Here is a 19133-nt window from a genome sequence, read left to right as displayed (position 1 = left end):
CAAAGTAGAAAGTCAGGGAACCGTGTTTGTGTTTAATTCCTCAATATAAATGAAAACCCTCAAGAAAAATATGATGGAAGCCCATCTCGTAATATCTTAATGGGTGATAAGGTCAAAATGCAGACTAAATTGGGTATTCAAGAGCCGAGATGTCTCATCCCAGCTCCGTCACCCCCTTCCAATCAACGACGAGCCCTCGGTTTCAGTTTCCTCTCACATAAAACAATAATCATTGCTTAGTGAAAAGAGCCAACGTTAAGAATCAGCAGTGTCTAGATCTTTCTCTGCCACCTGACCTTGGAAAATGTATTAAACCTTTCAGATCCTCAACTTTTTCATCTGTTAAATGGAAATCATGTGGAATTTAGACAATATGTGATGCACGTAGTAGAACACACCATGACATTTGCAAATGTTCTGTCACGGTAGCTGTTTAAAAATAAGGTATCGAAGCAAGTGATCTTGAAGGTCTCATGTGGTTTCAAATTCAGATTCTTTGAATTAACTCTTTATCATATGAAATTTTAATAACCATTACTCTTTTATCAGTGTTTGCTAGAAAAATTTATCTGTGAATCACACAACCGATTATATTCTTGGCATAACCGCTAGGGAACTCAAGAAAAATAAATGCAAACTGACAGCAAAACTGACTATAAATTGTTTGTAAATCCTTATAAAAGAACAGGCTGCAGATGAAAAGCTTTCCTTGGTTTCAAATGAAACTAAGTTTGAGACAAAAATTTATAAACCAAAATGCTGCGGTGTAAAGGAAAAGCACATAAGAGCTCTTTAGCTCTTATGGGAGATGCTTTCTCCCATCGTCTGTTTTGCAAGATACAATAATAATCCTAATAAAGAATTAATTGAAAAGCTACTTTGGATCACAAGAAATTATGACAAAAGGATAACTTTTCCAATGAATGTCATTGAAGTTTATAGGAAGAAAAACCACTTTTTCTAGGGGAGATGCTGGTTTGTGGGGGGATGGGCTGAGGAATACTGGTTCAGAGAGAAGGAGTCTGCAATGAATGGTCCTGATAGCTTCTTGGATGCTGCCAGAAGAATAGAAAAAGAATTGAAGATGGAATAAAGACAGGATATACCACGTATTAAAGACCTATTTAGTGATCAAAACTGCATCAGAAGCTTCACTTTGATTTCTTACTTAAGCCTTACAATATCCTAAAAGGGTAGTTCAGTTCTTTTTAATCTAGTAGGAGGGAATCAAGATTACAAGAATTACAAGGATTGAGTAACTGCCCAGGATTCAACTGGTGGTAGATAAGCGATAAACCATGATTAGAAAATGAGCTTGTCTGACTATAAAACTTATGTCGTTTCCCCTCTGCCAGGCCGAGAGAAGGTTTCTCTTGGGAAGCCAGCTGCAAACCTATTTCAGCCGGGCTGGACTACTATTTATCACCTCCACAGTAGCTGCCATCCTCATGATTGGGATACAAAGCATGTAGCTGACCAAGCACAGGGAATAGTGTACATCTGTTCCTTTATCTCCTTGGGGGGTGCCGAGGAGGGAAGCAGCAGTGGTGAAAACCATCTGAGGCAGGGCACAAGGGTGCCTGTGGATGGCATCTTACCATTCCTTTCTCTCAACTTCTCTGAAGAGAGGGGAGAGGTTACTGATAACAACAATGTTAAAAATATCTTTACACAAACAGCATTTTTATTATTCATAGAGAACGTCCGAATATATATGGAATGTATCCACATTATTATATATATATTTATATATATTATTTATGTACACATTATTTTATTTATATGAAATACCTTATTTTATATATGAATATATATAATATATAAAAATATTCATATATAAAATAATGTGTGTATATTATTCATATACATTATTATATACATTCGCTATTCTATTCCTCTTCATGGCCATAATTTGTAGCTATGAAGAGGATATGGAAACAGAGTAATCTGAAGTCTAAAATGCTAGCAAGTGACAGACACAAACACAAACCCAGGTCACCTAACTACCTTCTGTTACAGTCCCAGCACTCACTAGAAGATGTCTGCCTGTTTTAATATAATTTGCCAGTTTCACAGGGCAATTGCAAAGCTGACTTCCTATTTGAAATTAAGATTCTTTACTTCCTCAGAAGAAAGCTTCTATATACAAAATATAACGGCATAGTAATGAGCTCCCCTGAGTGTATCAACCCTCTATGCCCACCCTCAAATATTACCCCTCTTTTGCTTCCTGTAGTGTCCAAAGTAAAAATCAACAGGAATAGTTGGTGGCTGGGAGAGCATAGAAATTGGAAGTTCAAAACAGTTGAATAACGTATAGGAATAAGTCCTTTTGAATGGTGAAATCTTGGTTTAGAAATACTTCCTTTTCGGAAGAGATGCTAGGGTGGGGAGAAGGACCCTGTTATTTAGAGACAGACTGGGGACTATGAACAATCTCTCCTTTTCAGTTTCTTGTCTTTGAAAATGTGTGATGCTGCTAAAATAATTCTCAGCGAATTGAATATCCATTGAACAAAAAACATAGATGACATTTTTTTAGATGAAGCCTCTCTGTTTCGTGCTAATTATATCTGACCACCGATATCTTGAGAGCAGTGCAAGGTATTCCTGGGCGGTGTATCAGAAGTTTGGTGTAAGAAATAATTTCTATCCACCTTGTATTTGCTGACAACAGATGAGAACGCAAACACAATAGGAAAATTCCTTTGGGGACTCCTGATCAATCATGTAGTAAAATGTGGGATTTGTGTACAATAATTTATTCATGTTTATTTCTTTGTTGAAGAACATTAAACGTAAAAAATTGGAACATCAACGCAGTTCATCTTGGATGTTCAAAATTATAGAAGTGGAGAAAAGAAAACATCTATGGCAATGATTCTGAACTAGTACTGAATCTGAAACATTGCTTGATCTCAAATTACATCTTTTAAATCAACTTGGGAAATGACATAACCGTATTTAATTCCCCCGAGAAGAATAGTTCAGTTCCAACCACCTGCTAAGTTAAGCAGCAGTGATTATAATGAACATTTACAGCAGGCCTGGTACAAAAGGGGATAATAACTTTATGCATAAGACAAAGTCCTGGGAGGCTACTGCAATCTCAAAGATGAAGATGGCAATTAGGAGAACAGATTTTACAGTGTACTGGAACTCTAGGAGAGGTGAAGGTCAAAGTGCAACATCACATTTCCTTAAATTTTTATTTCATTTTAGGAAAAATGGTCACCAAATTCTATCAAACTACCAGTTTTCCAGATTTTTCTTTTACCACGTCTCGTCAGATCACTAGTTTTTCTTTTTCCTGGTGGTAACGGAGATTTTGTTTTCTTGTTTATCGTCCCTTCCCCTGTGCAGGTACAAAAGTTTTCAGCATAACTTCTAACAAATGTAAGAAGACCAAAAAATTAAAATAGCTGGTCTCCTAAGGACCAGTAACCCTGGAAGATGTGTCATTAATGAGTCTAGCAGTTTTCTTCTTTGGTCCTTGAATGGATGTTCAATGTTTCTGCAATTTTCTGGCAGTGTTTATTTACGCGTGCAGGTCCACACACATTTTCCATGAAACTAGTTGCCTCAGACTAGTATTATTGAGGTGAGACAGTGATAATAATAATAAGTTTTTCAGCCTTGCCTGCCCTGGAATGTTGCCTATGTTTATTCTTCAACCGGAGAAACTGTTTTCATAGCACAGGATCACATTATTAAATATTAGCAGGGACTCCTCATCAAAAAAGAAAAAAAAAATTGTATTTGCACGTGGCTCCAAGTTCACAGAAAATAAAATGCCTTAGAAGTTCTTTTTCCTCCAAATGCCAACAGAGCTAATATGATAGGGGCGCTAAGGCATCTGGGAGAGAGCTAAGTGATGTTTTAGATTTTCAAAGACATAGTTCTGATTGTGTTGCTGCCTCCACCACCGACAGGATTTGAAAGCTTGAGAACAGGGGAACCTCCCTCTCCTTCCTCACGCACACACCCACTGCCGTGGAAGATACGAGTCTTCACAACAGTCTCACTCATGAAATGCCTTCCCTGAACTTTACAGTCTATGGAACAAAGAGGTCTGGAAATTGATTAAAGGCACTAATTATTGTAGTCGCATTTAGAGGTGTGATTGACAGGGCAGATCCCAGGGAAAACACAAATAGTCTCTCCTACTCTAGCAACTGCTCATATGTTAATTTACTAGAATTAAGCATGTTCAGATTACATAATGCAAATAATATTCAGTTTAGGAATACTAGTGAGGTTAATATACACAGAGGTCTTAAAGAGGCCTTTCTTTTTTTTATATCACTAATTGTACCTAACGGAGTCTTTAACAAGGCTTTCTTTTTTCTTAACGCCATTTTGTAGGGATATTGGGATAATTCATTTCAAATAATATTGAACTCTGTGAAACCCAAAGACCCATGAGAAGATGTTTGCCCATCACCCATTCATTTATCCATCCACCCATCCATCCATCCATCCATTTATCCATCCATACATACATACATCCATACATCCATCCCCTAAACATTTATTCACTCACTACATATATATTTCTTGAATCACTACCATGTTTCAGGCACATAGTGAGCAAGAAAGATATAGTTTCTGCCCTCATGTGGCTTATATTCAAAATAGAAAAGACAGCATATTGAAAAGAATGATTGATCGGGTATGTTTGACAGACACTGTGTTAGGTGAGGCAAAGATTTCCCTCGGATGTCACTCCCAAGGACTTAATATCCTAGGCACATGGCCTCCTAGCCTTTCTAAAGTTTCCCACATTCCAGTAGTGACTCTGAGGCAGAAGTCTCCAGACCCGAGAGACCACATGGGCTAGTCCAGCTGATGTCTCTGTGGTAACCAGGGAGGACAGATGCCAGACTTAATGATAAGCAGGAGTGGCAAGAAGAGGGAAGTGCCCAGTGAAGATGCCGGCAGTGTGCCAAAGCCACACAGATGATCGTTATTTTTGCAGAAAGGTACAGTATGCCTCACGTGAGACATGTTAAACTGAATACAATTCCACTTGCTTAAACGGCAGGGGACAAGGATTTTTACCTGCTCTTTCAGTGAGGCTAACTAGAGAAGCAGTGAATGCACATCAGCTGGAGAGGAGGAAATAGGTGACACACTGATTCTGGATCAACCTCACTTCTAGAGGCCACAGCCATCTGGGGGTTTGGCTTCCTCCCTGGGCCATCACAAGGAAGTGCTTGTAGGATCCACAAACTTCTCTTCATTCCCCAGTCTGTGGGTTCTCTCCCTGCCTCTCCCACCCTGTAGTTGCAAATGCTGCTCTGGAAGACAGCAATACAATAGCAAGTTAACAAGCATGTACAATCTACTTTAATGTTTGTAGACTAAAATCTGTCTTTCTACCTCAGCCTTCCCAATAGGTGCTCCATGTTGAACTAGCTCTTCAATTTTGAGGCAATATTTGCACTGTCTTGAAGAGGAACCAGGTTCATAGCCGAGTGCATCTTCTGGAAATGAATGCATTCAATGAATTATTTATCGAGACTCTTGGGTATATTACTGCTGCCTTGACAATAGCTTTGGCTTTTGAGTGAATTATGGGGTCTAGGGTACTGGCCCCAGAGAATGTCTTAGGAGGTCAGGAAAGTAATATGTTTTATAACATCACTAGGGTAACTGCGAGAGGTGTGAGAGAACTGGTGGATTTAAAGAGTTGCTTCTTCAGACAGCTTATGTTTTCATTTTCTATGGCAGGTTTATGTCAAAAATGATATTTTGGCAGTGAAATAACAGAATAACTAAATCAACTAGCTAAAATGTGGGGATTCGGTCAATTCAGTGATTTAGGATCAGGTAGACAAAATAACTCATTTTTAAAAAATAATTTTTGAAGGGAAAGATATTTCTGGATGTTTTATTCAACTCTGCATGTATACATAGCATAAATAAGTATTTTCTTAGGAAGTAGATAACTTGCAGCAACTGATCAGGTACAAAGTTAAAAACAGATGTTTTATTGAAAGCCATAGATTGTTTGCAAACTTGAACTCTCTTTGCCTTAGATCTGCCCTTACTTAAAGATCTAACACACTTTATATTTCTGTATTTTAGATAAAACTAATAGCATAGACCTATGATTTCCAGCTCTGCCACGTCACATAGAATTATGAAAATATTTCACTTATCTAGTCTTCATTTTGTGATCCAGTGACAAAATAATCAAGTGTTTGTGTGATAGAGCAGCAATAATAACGAGAGTTCTTTGTTTCTATGATTCTGCCCCTACTCACTCTGTGATAAATTGATACCTTCTCACAAGGGCTTGTAAATGTAGAGCTCCTGACTAAGACACGCCATTCTGCCATTCTGGTCACTTCTCTGATCATCCCAATGATGTCTCCTGTCCCTCAAAAGTCTAGTGTTTGGTTCCACATCTGGTTGGTCTTGCTTGTGGCTCAGACCATTGTGTGTCCCGTTCTTTTTTTTTTTTTTTTTTGCGGTATGCGGGCTTCTCACTGTTGTGGCCTCTCCTGTTGCAGAGCACAGGCTGCAGACGTGCAGGCTCAGCGGCCATGGCTCACGGGCCCAGCCGCTAGTTGACTTAACATCAACCTGAACCACATGTATTCGTATGGGCCCCAAGGTCTTGCTGCTTTATGCCCTCAGTATCTCACAGATCTGTGGCAATGTGATCCTCATTTTATTATTTTTTTTAAAATTTCATGCCCCTTGCCCTAGATCTCCACAGCTCTATCGAGGCTTGGGAGCTGATCTGGAGCATCCAGCATACCCTGCCTAACACTGTTTCTCTGACACTTTCATTCTCCAGTGACTGTTGATTGAACATGTATGTGCTTAGCGTTGTGCTGGGTGCTGGAAATAGAGTTTTGAGCAAGACAGACACAGTTTCTGTCCTAAGGGTGCTTAGAGTCTAATGGGGGTGATAGGTGCAAACAAGTAAATCAATCAATAAATTATTGTTTAAAGATAGATATTGAAGAAATAATTACAAATGTAAGGGATGTTGCAAAATGGGAAGTAAAGAGTGGTATGAAAGGGTATATTGAGGGGAAATTAAACAGCCTCAGAGGGTCAGGAAAGGATTCCTGAGGAAGTACCATTTAAGCTGAGATCTGAGAGCTGAGAAGGAATTAAATAAGTAAGTGACCGTGGGAAAAATTGGAGGAAAAGCAATGGTGCCTCAAGCCATGTTCAAAAATGATATTCTGTCAGCGAAATAATTAACAGAATAACTAAAACAATAGCTAATATGTGGGAATTCAGTATATTCAGTGATTTAGGTTGAGGAAAATGTGTGAAGACCCTGCATTCCCAGAGATCCAACCCCATTTGAAGAGGTCAAATGAGAGCACTGTGTTTTCTTTAATGAGACTGGAAATACCAATGAAAACCAGATCAAGGGGGACCTTGTAAGTCACAGTAAAAGGCTTAACTTTTATTCTTAGATAATGAGAAACACTGAAAGCTTGATTAAAATATTTTAAATTATTAAATATTGTAAAAGGACAAAGTAATGTAAAAAAATAATACATTAGATACCTCTGTAGTCATCATCGAGCCTAGTATTTTGCATTAGCCTCACAGGGTTTGAAGAAATAAAATATTTCACTTCAGCTAAAATCCCAGACTCATGTCCCTTCTTCCTCCCTGTCCTTCCAGATAACCACTATCCTGAAGTTGGAGTATATCAGCCCTATGTAATGATGTAGTATCTAGTGAAGCTCAAAAAGTGCTATCCCCATGACCTTGCATTTGTCTTTTAGGTATCTATTTTAGAGACCTCACATATATGCACAAGAGACATTTTCAAGAAACTTAATCACAGCATTTTTTATTGCAATGAAAAAGTAGGACTAACATAATAGTCCTCAGTAGAGGGGTAAATAAAGAAACCCTGGTTTAGTCATACAGTGGAACCCTGTTCATGAGTTGAAAAAAAGTGCCTTGGAGCTTATGAGTTGTTGAGGATAACATTTAAAAAATAAGATGTTTAGTTAAAAAGGCAAGTTCCAAAGGAATATCTAGGATATAGTTCATGTATAAAAAATTTAAATACATACATAAAATGGTATCTATTATTTATGGAAGCAAATATATATAGTGAAAATGTAAAAAACATTCAAGCTTCTAAGCAGGGAGATATACAGTAGAAATTGCATTTTATAAGCTCAGTCTGGCTTCAGTTTTAAGAATGCAATCACAAGGGTATACCAGTAGAGTATATTACAATATATTACTCTATTATATATATTATAGAGTATATTACAATATATTACTCTATTATAGTCGAGTAGTTGAACAATAACTGGAACTTTGATTAGGGAGCAATGTAGACAGATTCTAGAGCTATTAGAACGTAGAATTTTTAGGATACATGTTTGGCTATGAGGGCATGAAGGGTGGAAAGAAGGCAAGTGACTTTCGAGTTTCTGGCTTGAATAACTTGGTCACTTGTGCTTCTATTTACTGATGCAGGGAACAAGGATTGCATTGACAGCTCTGGGAATGAGTGGAGGTAATAAATGCAGTGTTTGAAAAGTGAATTTGGGTTGCTTTCTTCAACTAGAGAAGTCAGGGATAGATGGGAAATGGACCTGATGGTCAATAGAGAATTCCGAAATGGAGATAAAGTTTGAGGAGGTCATTCAATTTGTAAGAGTAGGTAGAATTGATTAGACACACAGGATGAGAAGAAAAGATGGCCTAGGACTGAGTCCTGAGAGACATTAAAGTGTAGTGCTGTCAATGGAGGCGGAGAGGGAGAGGCCATAGAAATACGGGGGGAAAAGAGATGGGAGAGAATATGGAATCAGAGAAACCAAGGAAGCAAATTATTTCCAGAAGAAGGGAGCAGCTAACAATTTTGAATGCTGATGGATACGTCAAGCAAGAGAAGGGGTGAAAAGTTGGATTTGGGGATTTGCTCTGTTGAATTTTGCTCTATGGAAGTCATTAGTGAAATAAAAGTGAGCATATTCAGAAGAATGGTTGGGCTGAAAGCCATTTGGGGTGGGTTGAGAAGTAAATGGAGGAGTAGAAGTGGAGAAAAGCAAGAGGAAGCGACATCTTATATGAGTAGTTTGGGAAGGAAAGGACAACCGTGGGTAAGAACTGGGGGACTAGGAAGCTAGGGTGAAAGGAATAACTGTTTTGTTTTTGTACATTTGTTTCTTTAAGATGAGGCAAATTTGAACGTGTTTAAATGCTGCTGGGAAGGATTCAGTAAGGAGGAAGAGACTGAAGATATAGAAAAAAGAGAAGATAACCAATGGGTGAGTTTCCCCAAAGAAGGTGAAATTCAAAGCATTCTACAATGATTTATTGTTGAATTAATTGATGCATGAATAGGAAGAAGGATGTCATTTCTCCAGAAACAGCAGTAAAGCATAAAAAAAATGGCCGTGGTCATCAATAGGTTTACTGGTTTGGGTAGCAGTGAGCCGAGGGTTTTGATACCTGATCGCTTTTGTTATCTCTCTGAGGTGGGAAGTGAAACCATCTGCCAAGAGAAAGGAGAGGGGTAGGACATGGAGGTTTTAGGAGAACAGAGTTTGCAATAGTTGTGGAGTGTTGGAATGAATTCTGGATCAGGAAACAACGTAGGATTTCTGTCACTTTTTAGTTCCAAGTTGAGATTGGAAATTGTGAATTCATGGTGGTGCAAATGTCCTTGGACCACACTTGTGTATCTACGCTCTATTCCCTTTGGATTAATTCTTTCACAAGAGTCTCCTCATTTCTTCCTACAGACAGACTCCCATTCCAGGTGTGCCACACATGTCTGAATTTGCAGTCAATGTAAGACATAGGTCAGTTTCAAGGAGCCAATGCTGTTTTCTTAAGCTATGTCCAGCATATTTGAAAGAACCTTATACAATGGCAACATTCTAAGGCTTAGCTATCTATTACTGTGTCAGAAGCATTCATGGACTCCCAAATTTGTTGGGTTTTTAAACCCTGAAGGAAGAATTGGGTATTTAACATTTTAGCTCTCTATAAATTACAATGTGAGAATAAAGAGTTCCATTTTTCACAGACAATTTATATAGTCTGTGACACAGGTTTCATCAGCCCTGGACTGGAAATACAGAACCTGTGGTGTGCCTTCTTAAGTATGGCAGTGTTTATGTTATGCAAATTTTTATTGTTGTTGTCATTTGGTCATAGTCTTAGTATGGGAAAATGTCATAAGTATTCAGAAGTCTGGGAACACTGCAGAATATTCTCATATGGTTACTGTGGTCTGATTGAGTCAGCAGCATATTGACACACATTCGCTTTTCCATAGATTCAAAAGAACCAATGTTTTCTTTTCAAAAGTGACCTCATCTTCCATCGTAAACGTCTCTACTCTAAGGCCTGGTGAGAGAATTCCTTGGAAACCAAAGAACATTTAGTCATTTAATGTATATGTGGGTGTTTTTCTCTTTAATTTATGAAGTCCTTTGAGTGAGTAAATTAAAAAGTGGTGTGTTGGTATTCCACAGTTTGTCATTTTTGAGGCGAATTTATTTTATTAGCAAGTCTATAATTTAAACAGTGTTCGTGATCGTCTATGAAACTTTTAGTTCTATCTATGCCATGCAAACTGGTTGAACCGTTTTCACACGATTTTGATCAGAAGGGTATAGAGCAGTAGAATGATCACCAGTTGTGGAATAAGAACTCTTGGGTTCCACTTCTAACTCTGCTACTAACAAATATAATCTCGAGTAACTCTTTATCTGAGCTCCAGTTTCCTGACCTGTGAAAAGAGGAGTTTTATTAGGTGATTCTTAAAATATTTTCTAGATCTTAATCTCAGTTTTAGAAATTGACACAGCTGTTTGGCAGCATGAAAAAAAAAAGGCTAAACATTATTAATTCTTATATGGTACAATTAAAAATGTGCATGTTCAAGCCTGGGGTTTAAGTTCATAGGATTTATTCATGCATGCATATGGTTTTTTTTAAAAACATCTTTATTGGAGTATAACTGCTTCACAAGGGTGTGTTAGTTTGTGCTTTATAACAAAGTGAATCTCTACAAATAACTCAATTTCGTTTCTTTTTACAGCTGAGTAGTATTCCATTGTATATATGTGCCACATCTTCTTTAGCCATTCATCTGTTGATGGATATTTAGGTTGCTTCCATGTCCTGGCTATTGTAAATAGAGCTGCAATGAACATTTTGGTACAGGATTCTTTTTGAATTATGGTTTTCTCAGGGGATATGCTCAGTAGTGGGATTGCTGTGTCATATGGTAGTTCTATTTTTAGTTTTTTAAGGAACCTCCATACTGTTCTCCATAGTGGCTGTATCAATTTACATTCCCACCAACAGTGCAAGAGGGTTCCTTTTTCTCCACACCCTCTCCAGCATTTATTGTTTGTAGATTTTTTGACGATGGCCATTCTGACTGGTGTGAGGTGACACCTCATTGTAGTTTTGATTTGCATTTCTCTGATGATTAGTGATGTTGAGCATCCTTTCATTCATGAGTATTTTTATTCAACAATGAGCATCAGGAATGTGGTGGACAATGATGAATAAGAAACGTGCCGGTCCTCAGGGGGTTCACATTGATGCATGGTACGGGTATGCCAGCAGGTTATCGGAACAAATATGATAAGTGATCCTGCTGTAATGTCTACATAATGTTCAGAACTTTCAATCCCCATGGATACCACTCTGGTCCAAGCTACCATTATGTCAGTACCTCATCTAGACTGTTGTAAGAACCTCCTTATTGCTCTCCTTACTTCCATTCCTGTCCCACTCCAACTTATTCTCAAAAGGCAGCAAAAAGCAACATATTAAAAATATAAATTTAGTCATGGCACTTCCATTCTTGGCTCCTCCACTGACTTCCCATTGTATCTCAAATGAAATCCAAGAATTGGCACGATCTGCCCCTCCCTACATCTCCAACCTCATCATGGTGCTTTACCTCTTGGTCCTAACAGTCAGCCATGCTGGGTCAAGTTCTCATTCTTCAGGTTTCAACTCGGAGATCTTCATCCCAGAATGACTTCTGTTACCATCTAAATAGATTGTACATCCTCATTTCTTTTTCTGTTTCACTACCACTTGCTCTTATTTTTCACAGCACTTACAGCAACATTTAATTTGATTATATTTTATTCCCTTATTTATTGTTTAACTCGCCCACTAGAATGACATCTCTGTACGGGACAGGAATTTGTCAGTTTTACTCACTTAGCATCTAGCATAGTCCTTATTATATAGCAGAGAGTGACACTGTGATTCAAGCAAATCCATTGGTATAAGAATTTCAGTGGGTCTGCATGTAATAACTGCTCAGTTTAGCTCTTAGCTCTACCTGTGTCTTCAATAGGAATCAGATAGTATTTTTCAGTTACTTTCTGACGATGAAATCTGGGAGGATTTCCATCTCCCAAGAGTTCAGCAATATTGGGTTACTTCTTAAACTTTTCCCATTAGCCTTGTGGTCTAGTTCTAAGTGAACAGTGCCTGAGTGATCATGATGATATCATACTTCACCACATTGAATGCAGATTCCAGGGCCCAGCCTGGCTCTGAGGAGCCTTTGGAATCGGGTTGGAAATTGACCCTCCTGCCTGGGGGCCTCGGTGGTCAGGAAGCCCACCTCAGGTCTCCAAGGCAGCCCTACAACAGCTTACTGCACTGGTGCTTCACATGATTTTCTTATTCTTTCAGAGTAAAACACCTTCTGTTCTTCTCCCTCTTCTTTGTGATTTGGTTTCACTCATCTGTAAGAGCTGTACAGGCTCTGGGGAATCCTAAGCTTTTTCAGTCCCTTGTGCCAATGTGCTGATATGTTGTTGATTCTGCCTTGTTCCAGTCATTTCCAGTTCTTTAAACTACACTCCACATAACCTTCAAATCTTGCTACCAGAATCTTTTGATTCTGCATAAATATTCAGGGCAAATCTCTCTCTAAAGTTTACATATGCTTATAAATATAAGAATTTGCACATCTCTCCATCTTTTCTTAAGCTCTTTTGAATGAAGTGCAATGTTCTTCTATAGACCTAGAGCTTTGGGGTATTAAGTTCTCATATAATTACAGCACTGAAATTGTCTAAACTCCTAGGTCATCTCTGTTACTTATCTACTTTTGAGGCTTGATATACAATGCAATACTCAGAAGTATGTTCTAATCATGACTCAGAAGGCAGCATCCCATGCATGTGTGTATTTTCACGTTTCAGTGTTTTAGGTGTGTAGCATACTAACTATAAATATGTTTCATACCTAAAATAAATTTTTGCCGGAGCCCCAGCGTTTCTAGTTAGTCTATACCAGATAATAACAGCCCCAGTGATTTCAGTGTTAAAGATCACTAAATTATTCTACAAAATGAAAGATAAGAGACACCAAAGGGGAAGATTTTGAAATGGCAAAGAGACTAGTGGATCAGTGTTTTTATTTATTTATTTTTTTTGCGGTACGCAGGCCTCTCACAGTTGTGGCCTCTCCCGTTGAGGAGCACAGGCTCCGGACGCGCAGGCTCAGCGGCCATGGCTCACGGGCCCAGCCGCTCTGTGTCATGTGGGATCTTCCCGGACTGGGGCACGAACCCGTGTCCCCTGCATCGGCAGGCGGACTCTCAACCACTGCGCCACCAGGGAAGCTCGGATCAGTGTTTTTAAAACTTACTTCATAATATACCCCACAGCTTCTCTTTCCGAGAGATCACTGTTGAGCAGGTGAAGCGTAGCAAGGCCGTGAACCAGCGCAAACATGCCTGCCTCAGACCTACTAGTTTGTTAGCGCCTGCCCCTGTTGACTCAGGAGAGACAATGGTGTGCAATTATTTGTAACCCTGCCTTCAGTGACATCATGTTAGTGACAATATCAATGTTGAACTTGGCCATGGTGGTAGTATTTACACCGCAGAAATCGGCAAATGTATGTTACAAGTGAGCGCTTGTTTTCTTTTTTTTAATATACTTTGTTAACACATTTGCCGGCATACTTCAGCTTATACCTGATCTTTCTTTGATTTTCTTTTCCAGGAAATAATATAATTTATTAAGACACACCATGTATGGAAAGGTTGGGTTAAACTGCAATTTTCAGTCTAGAATTTCATGTGGATTCCCTTGGATTATTTTATTAGAGTGAGATTTTATAGCATTGTGTCCATCTGCTTTTTCAATGGTAACGGCCAGTCCTGAATACTTCCTTAACTCTCTCACCTGTGAAAACCTGAAAGCGTGATTGAGGGGTGTTTTCCACTCTCTTATTTTACATTTGATGTGGTCTGTCATCACACCTCTTGTCAGTTCAATATCCACTGACTTGCCCTTCACAGTCATTACAGGGATGCAATGTTGCCTCAATTCTAAGTTGATAATTCAAATTGAGTTGTGGCTGTACTTGCATTTTAGGGTAAATATTCTAGACAGAAACCCTCAAGGGTTAATCTGAATGTAATTGGACTGACTTGGGAACTTCTGTTCTTGCCCTGCGCTGCACTGAGACCAACTTGCACATCCAAGGAAACAAACAAAGGAGAACATTAACGTAAATGAAAACATACACACATATACCTACCAAACCCTGAAAGCACAGATAACCAGTGTAGACCTTTATCAAAAGGTTTGAGATTAGATCAGTGGTTCTCAAGGGAGGGTGATTTTGTCCCCCAGGAGACATTTAGCAATGTCTAGAGACATTTTGGTTGTCACGATTAGGGGAAGAGTGCTACTATCTCTAGGGGTGAGCACCTGCTGCCCAAGTTAGTAGAATGCATAGGAATGTCTCCACAGTGAGGAGCTATCCAGTCCCAAATGTCAATATGCTCAGGCCAAGAAACCCTAGGGCTTCCCTGGTGGCGCAATGGTTGAGAGTCCGCCTGCCGATGCAGGGGACACGGGTTCGTGCCCCGGTCCGGGAAGATCCCACGTGCCGCGGAGCGGCTAGGCCCGTGAGCCATGGCCGCTGAGCCTGCGCGTCTGGAGCCTGTGCTCCGCAACAGGAGAGGCCACAACAGTGAGAGGCCCGGGTAACGCAAAAAATAAAAGAAAAAAAGAAACCCTAGATTGGAGGGATATGGACCTTATAAAATATATCACTTTATATAACTTCCTTAAAAATCCATTTTGGAAATTCCCTGGTGGTCCAGTGGTTAAGACTGGGTGCTTTCACTGCTGGGGTCTGGGTTCGATCCCTGGTTGGGGAACTAAGATCCTGCAAGCCATATGGCGTGGTCAGAAAAAAAAAAAAAAAAAAAAGAATCCATTTTAATTACCTCTGCTCTCTGTCCTTGGCAGCTGTCACATGTATTTCCACAACTCCAATCTTCTGGCTGACCCACCCTTCCTCTCATAAAATTCACACTTCCATTTCTTTGGAACAATTTAGCAATGGTTTATTTTTCTTCTTACCTCCTGTCTCCCCTTCATTTTCCAAAATTATCGCTACTTGTCACTCTACTCAGGAGGGCAAATGAGTTTCCCTAAGATCTATTCTCCTTAGAGAGGAAAAGAATTAGGAAGAGTTGTGAATAATAAACGTCGTTTTCCTCTCTCATACACGGGAGAGCTAAGTTAACTTGAGAACGCATGAGTAATATCTCTCTTAACTTTAAATTCACTTTTTCTACTTAAGTTTGTCATGCTTTCTACTTTGTTCTTTATTGGGGTAATTAAAAAGTAGTAACTCAGCAGGTGGATTTTCCCCAGCTGTCAGAATTCCTGCTAAAATATGTTTTAGAACACCTTGAATCAAAAACGACCTGACAATTAAAGTGGTCTTTTAAAGAACTGCACAATGAATGTGCGTCTTTGGAAAGTTTATTTTCCATCCATTACTATACTTTGAAGTAGAATTACTGATTGTTATTCCACAATATTTCATTACAGTTAATTGGCTTCCAGCATTTGAAAATGATTTTCTCCCACTGCTCCAGAAGTTACTACTAGTAGCCCCTAAATCACAACCTTGATGGGAGAGCTTCATGTTCTTTCCTGATAACATTGTTTTTGCAGTTCCAAATTTAACAAGGTGATTATATCCTTGAATTTTTGTACTTTGTGAATTTTTTTAGGAGGAGTGACAGGGTCATGCTAAAAGAATCCTATTTTTTAATTGGAATCTTAAATCTTCATCCCTCCTAAAAGATATTCCCCAATTTTACCATTCAAATGGTCTCTGGGAAAATCCATGCAGAGTTTTACAAGGGCTTTTATACATGACCACATGAGTGGATATAAAAGCACTTCAAAGATAAATTAGCTTCCTCCTAGACGACTTCATCCGCAACTCATGGAAATCAAATGCAGAGTTATGTACTCCAAAATCACTGGAAACTCTGGCGTCTTCTAAGGAAAAATTAAGTAAGCAGACACTGGAAAATGAAGCAGTTACTATCCTTTGTTAATAGCACAATCGGATTAAGCTATGGTTCTGACAGATCACTTTACTTTTTGGAACTTCTGTAAAGTTGGAACATAGTGTTTGCTCTTACTCTCTCCCAGTGCTGTGTGGATGATTTGGGGAGCTCGTTATTCTCTTAATAAATATTTATTTAAAACCAAGCTTGTAATAGACCTTACAGTAGATAAAACAGATATGTTGATGAGCAAAGATGTCAAGGTCTTTGCTCTTTTGTAGCTTTTATTATCTAGCACTCTGCCATTGAAAGAGCAGTGCATACTATAACATTGGCATCCTCCAGAAGCTTGTTAAAAATCCAGAATCTCAGGCCCTCCTTAAGCCTACTGAATCAGAATCTATATTTTAACAAGATCCCTAGGTGATTCATATGTACGTTAAAGTTTGATGAACATTGATCTAGCAGATATTACAAAAACGAATTCTACAGTTAGGAAAGTACTATGCAAATATTTTTAAAAGGGCAATTGCTCCTAAAACTAAATACAAACTGTATTAAAATTTCAAAGAAATATATGCACATGTGCTTACTTGTCAGATACTCTCTGTTAAAAGTATAGATGAAAGATAAACTGTAATTATTATTTATATTATTATTAGACCTTTTAGCACCAAAGGAGTTCAAGAAAAATGTCAGAAAAAATAAATGAGATTTCCCGAGGAAACTATCCATTGAAGTTCACATATAAGAAAATAAGAAGGATGGAACTTCTGGTTCAAATCAGTTGAGCCATGGACGGACTCATCCTTAGGTTATTCTTGGAAAACAGTATTTCATAGTACTTGCTCTTTGTGGAATCATAAGGAAAAAACATAAAAGAAAAAATCTCTTTTCTTTTGGGAAAGAAAGTACATTTAAGGCAGAGAATAAGGAACAGAGGGATGAGTAAGGAAATAACAGAGCTGGTTTGAGACAAGAAATGAGTCTGAAAGGGAAAGAATCAGTTAGAAAGTAATTAGTGTGTCTCTAGACATCAAAAAGAGTAGAATATATGTCAGGGCTTGATATTCCTGAACAATCAGAACAGCCACAAACTACTGTCAGTAATTTAGCAGAGACATTATGTCAAGAACAAAATCCACACCCACAACCTCATACTCAACCAAACTGCATGCAATTGCTTATGACAAGTTCTTGCTGGAATCCTCTTATCATGGCAAACATCCTCAGTGTTCTAAACAGTGTCATGAAGCAAGAAAAAAAAAAAGTCCGAGACTGGGGCACAGATTTTCTGTGGAAACAAGAAAAAACATTGAATGTCTCTACAAGAAACTGTTGTCCATGTGCAAAGATGGTTGTAAATTCTATAGATACTATGCATACAAAATACACACATTCAAGCATTGTTTCCTAAAAGGTATATAAATAAGTAGACAAAGGTGACTTTTTTTTATTACAGAGCAGTCAATTTCAATGTAAGGATTGAGAAGATTCCAGAACTAACCCTCCTATTACTGATTTTTTTTTTTTTTTTCGGTACGCAGGCCTCTCACTGCTGCGGCCTCTCCCGCTGCGGAGCACAGGCTCCGGACGCGCAGGCTCAGCGGCCATGGCTCACGGGACCAGCCGCTCCGCGGCATGTGGGATCCTCCCGGACCGGGGCACGAGCCCGCGTCCCCTGCTTCGGCAGGCGGACTCTCAACCACTGCGCCACCGGGGAAGGCCCCTATTACTGATTTTAAGCTTGCTAGAAGAACATAGTACTGGAACACAGCCAAAGGATTGTGCCAACAGTGTAGGATTAAACACTTGCCAAATTCGGCTACTCAGGCATTACACTATTCCTTGATGGAGTGCTTAATGACAGAAGAGAATTGAATCCAGTTCACCTGTCCTTGGGAGGTATTTACAGTGTGATACCAATAGAACTTCAGTCCATTTATTCACCAAATATTAATTAGGCCACTAATATATACCAGTCACAGTGATTTGAGGAAGTTTATAATCAAATTGAAGATATGAAAATGATAGTAGCAACTGAATGAATGTGAATCATGCATGTAGAAACTAACCCCAGGCTTATTTTAGTTCTATAACTGGCCTCTGTAATATCTCCATCAGTAATGTTATTGCCTAGACGTCACCAGTGGAGAAGCCAGTTAATTGTAAGTCTATTGCATGGCTGGAGTGTTGTATATACAACACTGACATGGAATGTGGAGGTGAGAACAACCTCAAATAGGGAAGGCAACAAGTGATTTAATAATATGGACCTTCAAACATTTGGGGGTCAACTGTAACAATAGTCATTACCGTTAATTCATAGAACGATGCAAACTGCAAACTCTCTGACCCCCCAAAAAAGTGATAAGATAAAAATAAATAAATAAAAGCATTGCACACTATATTCCCTTTAACATACAGCTTGCCACACTTATTGTAGGGTAGCTTCCTATTTTATTATTCATCTTCTCAATCGTAAGCTCCCTGAAAGCAGGGATTGTATTTATATTGGTTGCCATTCTATTTGTAGCAAGTAGCATAAGGCTTGACATTTATTCATTCTAAACCTTTAGTAAGCATATGTTATGTGACATCATTCTCCTAGCTGTTACCTGAAAACTGGGCTCGCTTCTTGATGAGTGTCAAACCAGTAGGCACAACCAAACCAAAGGTAGGGAGAAGGAAGGATTTATTATTACTTGCATCAAGTAAGGAGAACACTTCCCAAAGCAGTGTCTCCCCAAACAGCAAAATTGGGGAAGTTTTAAGCTAAGGGTACATGCATATTCATGAAGGGGCC

General features: G+C 38.8%; 1 protein-coding gene across 2 annotated transcripts in view; it reads left to right on the top strand.

The window, feature by feature from the left end:
- The window catches only part of TMTC2 (transmembrane O-mannosyltransferase targeting cadherins 2), a 769790-nt gene that overhangs the window by 408265 nt on the left and 342392 nt on the right, over positions 1–19133 (top strand). Inside the window, exon 12 of one of the 2 annotated variants that reach the window (XM_024737155.1) lies at positions 9178–9255. The exons of the other annotated variant lie outside the window; for it this stretch is intronic. Coding sequence (XP_024592923.1) covers positions 9178–9192 — 15 coding nt within the window. The 3' untranslated portion in view covers positions 9193–9255. Of the gene's footprint in view, positions 1–9177; positions 9256–19133 lie in introns of those variants that run through there. 2 annotated transcript variants of the gene reach the window in all.

This window comes from Neophocaena asiaeorientalis, unplaced genomic scaffold (genome assembly GCF_003031525.2).
Source record: "Neophocaena asiaeorientalis asiaeorientalis breed wild unplaced genomic scaffold, Neophocaena_asiaeorientalis_V1.1 scaffold134, whole genome shotgun sequence".
NCBI lineage: Eukaryota > Metazoa > Chordata > Mammalia > Artiodactyla > Phocoenidae > Neophocaena > Neophocaena asiaeorientalis.
This window is presented reverse-complemented; position numbering and strand designations above follow the sequence as displayed.